Source organism: Magnolia sinica, chromosome 15 (assembly GCF_029962835.1).
Source record: "Magnolia sinica isolate HGM2019 chromosome 15, MsV1, whole genome shotgun sequence".
In the NCBI taxonomy this organism is placed as follows: Eukaryota; Viridiplantae; Streptophyta; class Magnoliopsida; order Magnoliales; family Magnoliaceae; genus Magnolia; species Magnolia sinica.
In genome coordinates, this window is record NC_080587.1 from 46,489,925 (window position 1) to 46,500,174 (window position 10,250).

Sequence of the window (10,250 nt, forward strand, 5' to 3'; positions counted from 1 at the left end):
CGCTAATTACCCCAAAAACAACTACTTAAGGAAAGATTAGCACAAAAATTCTAAGGTCGTTACAGGCTGTCCCTAGAACAATACATTTGTGATTACAATTTATTTCAATTCAGTTTGTATTTATTTCTGTATTCCTCTTTGGTTTGAGATTTGATACAAAGATCTTTCTAGAAATAAGGTTGTCCTACCATAAACTCTGGTTTTTGGTGTAAGGTTGTCCTTAGAACAACATTTGTATCAACCTCTCAAGATCTGAATTTTGATGTTATTTTACTTTCTTGCATTGTGATTTACTTTGGCTATCATATTCTTTTTAATTCCGCTGTTATAAGTTTTATTTGGCATTGTCCTATTCACCCCCCTTCTAGGATACATAGCTAGGCCTTTTCATTTTCTATGGTGGGGTCTACTTGAGCTTTAGATTTACCGAGCTTTAGATGTACCTGGTTTTTTGGCCCATGCTCTAAAATAATCTCGAAAAATGGGTGGACGGTGTGGATATAGCCCACACATCATGGTGGGACCTACATAACTTGCTAACATTGAGTGAAATTGGCACGGCCCCAATGCAATTCCATCTAATCTAATTCCATGCTTTATCATTCTTCTCAAACATGGAGTGGAATTGACATAAGACCAGATGAATCCCATCCCACCTAATCTCTTCTAATCCCACTGCCCAAACACGCAAGGGTGTTTTCCCTTTGTCCATGTGACCAGGTTGGATCTAAAAAAACAGAATATCACGGTGGGCGTTAAGAAGGTTTCAACGGTGGGCGTCATTGTCCCAACTATTTTCTGTGGTGGGCCACTTGAGCTTTGGATATGCCTTAAGCCCTAAGGGTGTGTTTGGGCAGTGGCATTAGAAGGTATCAGGTGGGATGAGATTCATTTTGGAAAGAACCAAAAAGGTTAGAATTAGATTAGATGGAATTGCATTGGTCCTGTACCAATCTCACTCAATGTTAGCAAGATGTGTAGGTCCCACCATGATGTGTGGGCTATATCCATACTGTCCACCCATTTTTCGAGATTATTTTAGAGCATGGGCCAAAAAATCAAGTAAATCTAAAGCTCAAGTGGATCCCACCATAGAAAGCAATGGGGATTGAATATTTACCGTTGAAAACTTCTTTGGGACCACATAAGTTTTGGATTTACTTCATTTTTAAGCCCATGCCATAAAATGAGGTTACAAAACAAATGAACGGTTTAGATATAACACATGTCTGTTATTCTCAGTAATTTTAAATGATGGTGGGTATATTTATTCAATGTACCACCGTATTACCAACAAAGCATGAAATTAATCTTATCCCATGGAAACGGGGACAATCCCTATTATGTTTTTTTAATCCCATCTCACCTAATCCCTTCTAATAAGACCGCCCAAACACGCCCTAAAATCATCTCTCCAAATGGATGGAAGCGGGATAAAACACATGCATTATGGCGGTCCGTGACGTCACTTCACTAGCGAAGCGTGTCAGTAGCTAATCCGCGACTTTTTTTTTTTACGTTTTATTTTCTCCAAATCAGAGACCTCTCTCTCTCTCTCTCTCTCTCTCTCTCTGATGGCAGGTTCTTTGGTTCATCTCAGTCGCACGCCAGACCATCCACCTTATGCAGAGGTAAAATCTCTCTCTTTTTCTCTCTCTCTCTCTCTCTCTCATCGTCTCCTCCTATAATTTCAGATGATCTCGGCTGCGATCAGGTCCCTGAGGGAAGAATGCGGATCTAGCGAGTCGTCCATCTCAACATACATCAAATCGAACCACCAAGATCTGCCTGTGGCCCACTCCAACCTCCTCTCCTACCATCTCTCCAAACTTATCCGACTCGGTGAAATCGCCCAGCCCACCCCCAATTCCTACTCCGTCCCTACCCACCCAAATCCCCAAAACCCTAACCCTAACCCTAACCCTAACCCTAACCCTAATCCCTCCCTCCCACCTCGCCGTGAACGCCCTCCCCCTAAAAACCCTACACCTAGTCCCTCTCATCAACCTCGTCGTGGTCGCCCTCCCAAGACGGAGACGCTCAACAACGGAGGCAGTGAGCGCAGGAGAGGCGGGAAACCACCCAAGCGGAAGCCCGCTGGGGACGAGATGGTAGATTTGTTGCCCGGCGCAGCTGTGATGAACGGTGGGGATGTGCCGCTGCGACGGTGTCGTGGGCGGCCTCCCAAGCCTAAAGGGGGCTGTGTGGTGGGCCCCGGTGGAGCGGGGTCGGAAGGGGAGGAGGGTTTGGGGTTGGAGACGGGATCTACGGTGGTTAAAATGTCCAGGGTTGGAGGGAGATGGGTTGTGAATTGATGAAATCGCCTCTCTAGTTGAACGGTTTTGGCTCGGATAGCAATTATGTTATTATAGGATTGCGTTTGGGAGGGGTATTTTGGACACTTCAATCACGTTGTTTTCTTTCGTTGATGTATATAGGCTAAAACAGAATCAGGACTTTGATGGGGACATTTTCTCACCTTTATCAAGTCACTATTTGAATACATGGAATCCACGGTTTTTTGTTTTTAAATATGAAAAATGTGATGATTATTTATTGTTAATTTCACTACTTATTAGTTATTATAGAAATTTCGATTCTAAATATGGCCCCTGTTTAATTGGAAGTGGAGTCTTCAAATTAATTAGACTACAAGAAAAACAAAAAATCACACTGGAGAATTACCTTGTTTCTTGTGCAAGAAATCTCTATGAGAAGTGTATAGAGTCTTTTTGTAGAATCCGCCTATGAATCCAACAGTCTTGTCAATGAATCAATTTTCACATTGATGCTGAGTATCCAAACATGCCCCATGTGTTTTAATCTCAATTGCCAGAGTTAGCTCGTGCTCTTCTTGACCCGAAAAAGCTCGATTTCACTCTGTTCGAAATTGAATTCAAGTGAGTTAAACTGATTTTTTTAGCTCGAAATATTCGAGCCTGCCCGAGCTCGACTCGGACTGAACCTTAACTTGAATCAACTTGGTGACTCTGTTATTTTGATATTGATGTTGCTCGCCAAGTGTTTGATGAAAATGAAGTGCTGTTTCATGTGCATACCTTCTCCGCGGAATTGGCTAGTGGCGAGGAAGGAATGGATATGAAACAAATTACTAAATAAAAAAGTTAAAAAAAAACAAAAAACAAAATTCACATTATAAAACTGTCCTTAAATCATGATTTTGATGTTGCCCGCCTAGTGTTTGATAAAATACCTACATGTTGCTGGTACTGTTTTGCATTATCTGAAAAATTGAATATGTGTTGTGTTTGAGAAAATGCCACATAGGTTCGAACTCGCCTGAGCTGCTGACCAACCGAGCCGAGTTGGCTAGTCAGGCTTGAGGACCGAGCCGAGTTCGAGCTGGGGTAAACTAATGGCCGAGCCGAGCTGTGCCATGCTCGACTCGGTTCCACTCATGTACAACTCTAATGGTACCAGTGGCAATGAGTCGCCCTCGATTGTGAAGCGGGTGTGGGCTCAAGTTAAATAGTTCATTGGTTGGGCTGGGTCCAAAAAAGTGGCTTGGTTAAGTAAATGGCTTGGGGTTTGGTTGAAACCTAGATGAGCCCAATTCAGTCCAGCCGTATTGGTTATCAATGGGCTGGACTAAATGACCAACTCCATCCCAACCTAAAACAGAAACAAAGAATCCCTACTAGATATAGTGCCGTCTTTCAACATATTTATAGTCTTTGGATGTTCTAAAAACGACATTTATTGAAATAAATGGGAAGGGCATCAGGTATAGGCATTTATGTAATTTGGTGAAGTATCCACGGGCTGGCAGTCTCTTTCTCTTTATGGAAAGAACTTTGATAATCTGTAGAGTACAGTGGTTGGCACAAGCACTAATAAGTTGTATGTTAGATATTAATAACTTAAATTAAACCATAACTGAATGGTCCAAATTAGTTTGATTTCTGAATTGACTAATTGGTGGAGAACTAATCGCTCGTAAAAATAGCGATGATAGATGGTCTAAATTCTAAAAACAAATCTTATTAGTAAGATGTTAGGATGATTTTAAAAAATATGAGAATTTAACAAATTTAAAGAGAATAAATCATCCTCTTCTTCTAAAAAATAGTCATTGCATCCATAAGAAGAGAAATTTCTAAAAACAAGGAGAGAAAAATTGATATTATTAATGAAAAGTTTATTTATAAAGTTATTTCATATGATTTATGTAAGCACTAAAGCTTAAATTTGTTACTTTTTTAAAATATTTAAATTTTCTAAAATAATAAATTTAAACATTAAACAATTTCTAAACTCAAAACTCTCCAAATCTTAAAATATCTTGAAAATAGCAAAAGTGATAACTTACTAAAAACAGTAAATTTTAACATTTAATGTAGATTTAATTCCCAAAACAATCTATTCAAAAAAAAAAAAAAAAAAAAAAACGTTCAGAGGTAAATTGCCTTTGGCATTAGCTAAGATGTAAATCTTGTTAATAGTTTTTCAATAACATATTATATATATAAAATAGATAATCAGTCGCAAGTTACAGCCGTTGAAAGCTATGATACGTCACTTCCTCTCTATCCACGTGTGTTGCATGTGCCATATCTACTTACTAAAAGATTAGCATGGATGCATACGTACTGCATATGCATGTATAGATGCATTAACTGAGTTGCGCTTTAACCCCATCATCTATTTGGGTGGTGTGGGTTGTGTGGTATTGGTAAGCCAAACCAATTTACAATTAAACAAGTCAGGTCAGTCTTAGGCTTGATGAATTTTGATGGGATGGTAACGGCCACAAGGTAATCTACCATGGGTTTTGACCAGAATTTTTGGCCCCTTTAGGGGCCACGAGGTAACAAATCATGGGCCAGGGTTAGAATTTATGGCCTGTTTAGTAAATGGTTCAGGCCTGAGTTGAGTCAACCCAAACCAATTTATTGTTGGGGGACCTCGGAAGCACATAGAGATGAATCTAGGAGAGTAATCTAATTGCATCAAGAAAATAGAAAGATAAAACAATGATTTAACATGGAAAAACTCATGTGGAAAAAAAACTGCGGCATAAAGCGACAAATGAACAATATGAAATCAGAAATTACAAAGAGAAAGAGCTTACTTGATTCGAACAACCTCAAATCACGCCCTTACTACACCATTTGAAACCCTTTGACGAATTAAAAACCCTAGTACATCATCCCAATCCCACTTACACCCATATATATATATATATCTTATAGAAGGATCCCAAGAAAAATTGGAAACAAATCCCACAAAATCGCAGCTTTGCGTAAAATTGCAAGGAAATTGTTGATGGCATATAACAACCTTCAATGTCATCGAAACTAATTCTTCGATGGCATCGAACTAACACCAAAACAAACCAGATATAAAACATGAAAAATCTGATTTTCTCCGATTGCATCAAGCCATCTTCGATGGCATCAAACTGATCTTCGATTCATCGAGCACTCATCGATGACATCGAAAAAACACCTAGTTAGTCCAATGACCAACTGGAGAAAATCCAAAAAATCTCGATGGGATTGAGCACTATTTGATGGCATCGAACAATCTGTCAATGTCCTGTATCTGACTTGATTTAAGACATTAAATATAACACTCATTGCTCACCTGTTGTTTGGATTCGTGACTGTATTATATAGAAATTATTAGTTTTTTCCTTTTCAAAAATATCCTTTCTCTAAGATGATATCAGGATTGCGGCCTACTTGGATGCACGCACACTCAGAAGGGGGTTTTGATACTTAAATGCCGTTTTGGGACAAACCCCTTTCTGAGTTGTGCGTTTGGATGCACTTTTTCAACATTTGTTTATGAAAAAAAAGTAAAAATGTCGATTCAGTTTTCAGTATAAGTGGACTGAAAAGTCTTTAGCCAGTAAAGAGGTTTCACCAAAGTTACATTCTGATCCAAACAGATCAAGATCTTGCAACTTGTGTGAAGTAGATCTGAGTTGTTCGTTGAGTATCACAATTTATTCGTTGTTACTTGGAATTGAGCTGGGGGTTGAAATTTAGGCCCCTGGGCTAGTCCAGGGCCAAGGAAGAAAGGCCTAGTATGTTGGCCTGATTCAATCATCAATTTCTCCACTATTATGAAAAGGAAAGGATGATTACAAAACCACTTGTCACAGGCTTATAGCTTAAAAGACTCGATGTTTCTATATTATGCTTTAATGATCTACCTTCAAAAAAATAATAAAAAAAAGTTTCAATGATCCAAATCATTTATAAAATGGGACCGAAATTTTAGATCAGCCCATTTCAAACCTTTGATTACTTTTCCTTACAGCCCTCGCCAGGCTAGTGCTTAGGGAACTAAGGCCTGACTGGGGCCATTGTCACCCCTAAGATTTGTTATTGAAAAGTAAGTGTTAATGAAAAAATCTGGTCCATCCTTTTTAGACCTTTGAGTACCTGCACAGGAGGAAGACAAATGAGACCCTGGCTAGAGCAGGGGATCCTTTGATGCCAAAGTCATGTTAGGAATTTGGGTATGGTAGTATCGATGAGTTTTGGGTGAGAGATTTTGCGTACCTTTCTTTGCGGAAGGGGCATGTATATATAGGTCCCTTGGAGGTAGTGTTGGGTATAACAATGAATCTGCCATCCAATATCGTATTATACTAGGAAGCTAATTTTGAGGATGCGCGGTTGTTCCTCTGAGATCCGTGGAGAAAATCTAGAGGAGGATTTTCTAGTATATTCCAAGGCGGTGGGCGATCAACTAGGCCGGGGCGTAAGGCTGAGCTTGACCTAAAACTTAGGAGGATCGAAATTAAGGTCGATCTCGAGATCGGATAGACCGAGGTCTAGGTCGGACAGACCAAGGTCGGAGTCGGTTAAATTGACGTTGGTAAGACCGAGGTTGAGGTCGGACTTGAATTGAGGCTGTAGTTGATGCTGGTTGAATCCAGGTCGACTTTGAGGTCAAGTGAGTCATGGTTTAGCAAGCCTTTTGATGGAAGTTGTCCTCCCATCTTGAGTCATCTTGGTCAGTCCATTTACACCCACAACAGTAAGTAAGAAAGAAAAGCTAAACTAATTAGATGATCAAGTGGGAATCAACATTTTTATGGACGGACAATTAAAAGGCGTGTTTGGACTGCCCATTACCATGGTAAAGGTAAAGGTTTAACAATTACAGTTAAGCAGCTGCATAATGTGTTGTCAGAAGATGTCTTTAATATTCTGTCCGTGATCCTCGACCAGTCGAGGGACTGGCGTAACTAGTCGAAGGTCTCTTTGACTGGTCGAAGCCCGTTCGACTCAAAGTCCAGCAATGATGTATTTGGAGTTCCGAGGTGCTCGACTAGTCGAGGGACTGGCTCGACTAGTCGAAGGTCCCTTCAACTAGTCGAAGCCTTCCTTCGACTAGTCGAGGGTTATGCAGACGATGAGCGGTTTGTGCGCGGACTGCGTAAATTTGAGGCAGTTCCTAAGGGTGTGCGTAAGTGGGAGTTCCCCATCTATAAATAGGAGTCCCTAGGACCATTCTCAGGCATTTTACGACTTCCTAAAGGTATTCTAAGGGTTTTTGAAAGGGTTCTAAGGTTATCAAAGGGTGTAGCAATGGTAAGATTCGAAGTTGTTCGAATCAGGTAAGTCTTCTCTCTTTGTAATTTCTATTTTCATAGTGAGTATCTGTCGCTTTGTGCCATGGTTTTTTCCCGCAAGGGTTTTCGATGTAAAATCGCTGTGTTCTCTTGTGTTTGCTTGGTGCTCTTGAATTACCATCTTAGATCTAGATCTGTGTGATTCCACAGATCAAATCCCAACAAGTGGTATCAGAGAAATCGTTGAGGCATAGATGTGAATCTACAGGATTAACAATAATGGGAAGTACTAGGTATAATACTAAGAAGTACTCAGGGAAAAATAATTTTGAGTTATGGAAGATCAAGATGATTATTCCTTAACCAAGCAAGGTGAAGATGATGCTCTTGAAGCGAGAAAATCTAGTATGACTGATGATGAATGGAATACTCTTGATAGGAAGACCTTATCCTCAATCCGTTTATGTCTCACGGATGAGGTTTTTTATAATGTTTTGAGGGAGAAAACTGTAGCTAGTTTATGGGCGAAGTTAGAGGATATCTATGCGAAAAAATTCTCTAAAAATCGGCTACACTTGAAGCGGTAGTGGTATAACTTCAAGATGGCAGATGGTGGAGATTGGAGGCCCACATTAGCAACTTTAATAAATTAGTTTGTAAATTGCTGGATATATAGAAAGTGATCAAAGATGAGGAACAAGCATGTATGTTGTTGAATTCTTTTCCGGCATCGTATGAGTCATTCAAGGACACAATGTGCACCATAAATAAAATCCTGAGTGTCGACACTGTTATCTCATCCCTCTAAGGGAAGGCTATGAGAAAACTAAATGGTGACATTGGGACATCTTCTGATGCACTGATTACGAGAGGCAGGAATTCTGAGCGAGATACAGGATCTTCAAGACCTAGATCTAAATCCAAGGGCAAGGGCAAAGGAAAACTAAAGTGCTGGAACTGTGGAATGTCTGGACACATGAAGAAGGATTGTACCAATCCTAAAGCGAAGAAAGAAAATGTAACGTCCCAGAAAAATTTGTACAAAGACCCGAGTACCACCTAAGGCAAAAATCACTAAGGACCAAATTCTTTAGAAATTAGACGAGAATTAACTAAGTGCTAAACTAAATTATCTATGAAATTAGTACTAATCACTTTAAATACAAACTGCAAGACCCAAAACTAGCAGAATCACTAACGCTATATTACATAAAAACCTAGGATCAATGTCAAAACTCGATTGCTCTCGGGAGCACACCGAAACTCCGTATCAGACCTGTACCGTACGTCGAAAGTCTGAATACTATGAACTCATACGGTTATGACCGCCTTGCTGGGCTTGACTATGATCTCAGAAATTAAGTCCAGATAGTATCCCGAAACGTACAACTTGAGCCTAGAGCGAAGTGTGTGAGAAACGTGAATATCTTTAGGAAATGAATTAAAACTTAAGTGAATTGAGTGGTTTACTTGCAGGCCAAATCTAAGGATTTAGATCATCAGAATCTGACCTAATTACACCATCGGATCAGGAAAAATTTCCAACACATGTCAATGAACTTGTGGCCCTGATCGAGTACCGGCGACCGTCGAACTGAAATTGGTCTTCCGCGGTCGATCTGTAAATTCGATTGGACTGAAAACTTAGCCTGGCCTAGATCCAATGTCAGGGAGTTTAAGTCCGACCGCATGCAGAAAAGGGGCCTCCAGATCAGCTCTGTTGGACTGAAACGACCACCGTTTGGCTATAACCTAAGTATACCATGGCCCTGGGGCCATTCCCATTAGTTCTGGGCCTATATAAGGGCCTTAAACCCTCTCTCTCCCTTCACATACGAATTTGCAACCCTAGGAGAGAGAAGGGAGCAAAGAGAGAAGGAAAGAGAGAGAAAGTGGGAGAGAGTTCCTGGGATTCGATCCCATCACTCCACGTGCTTAACCACCCTGTCTGTATCGCTATTTCGGCGATTCCGACTTCGTTCTTAGGTAAGAAATCCTAACCCTAATCTGTTTTAGGGATTCAAGTAGAGTAAATGGTGAATTAGCTAACCTATTTCATGTTATAGGTTGCCGTTGTGCCGTAGGCGAGGACTTAATGTTTAAACTGAGTTCGTTACGAGTCTACCGGCGAAAGGTGCAGATTATAAATGTTTAGGTTATGGTTTTCAAGACTTTCAATGTCATTTAATGATTTATGACTAACTTGATTGCTATCATGTATGCTTAGATACGATGTTTTCCGTATATTACACATATGTGTAACTATGTTGATTTTAATGCATTCCAAGTGTTTGTTGAAATGTCTAAATGTATATGGAATTATGATTTGTGCTTTCCATGATTATTAACCTAGAATACATGATTGTTGTATGTATGATAACTCCCTTGTGAAAGGATCTGCTATAATATACGCTGTAACTAATATATTACATGTATGTTTATATGTGTACTCTAAGTGTTTGATAAAATGCCTGAATGAGAAAATGTTGGCTGAAATGTGTTTAAGGAGGGTATTGAGATAGGATTCTCAATTACCTTATCTTTAGTTACAGTTTCCTTCATGTAACCTATCTTACTACTACATACTTTATAGATGAAATGCTACGTATGATAACATGTGTGCTATGTGTTTGTCAAAATGCTCAAATGAGATTTATATTTAAATTGTTCGTTACATGCTGTTTGGACTATCACATAT

General features: G+C 39.7%; 1 protein-coding gene across 2 annotated transcripts; it reads left to right on the forward strand.

The window, feature by feature from the left end:
* Positions 1-1,472: 1,472 nt before the first annotated feature.
* On the forward strand, positions 1,473-2,563 carry LOC131227766 (HMG-Y-related protein A-like). Of its 2 annotated transcripts, none has more exons than XM_058223572.1 (2): positions 1,473-1,631; positions 1,695-2,563. In XM_058223572.1, exons 1-2 carry the CDS (start codon positions 1,575-1,577, stop codon positions 2,313-2,315), a joined length of 678 nt encoding a protein of 225 aa, XP_058079555.1. In that variant the 5' UTR covers positions 1,473-1,574; the 3' UTR covers positions 2,316-2,563. The 2 variants fall into 2 exon arrangements, with proteins under 2 accessions (XP_058079555.1, XP_058079556.1); XM_058223573.1 differs by having other exon boundaries at positions 1,506-1,631; positions 1,715-2,563.
* Positions 2,564-10,250: the final 7,687 nt, after the last annotated feature.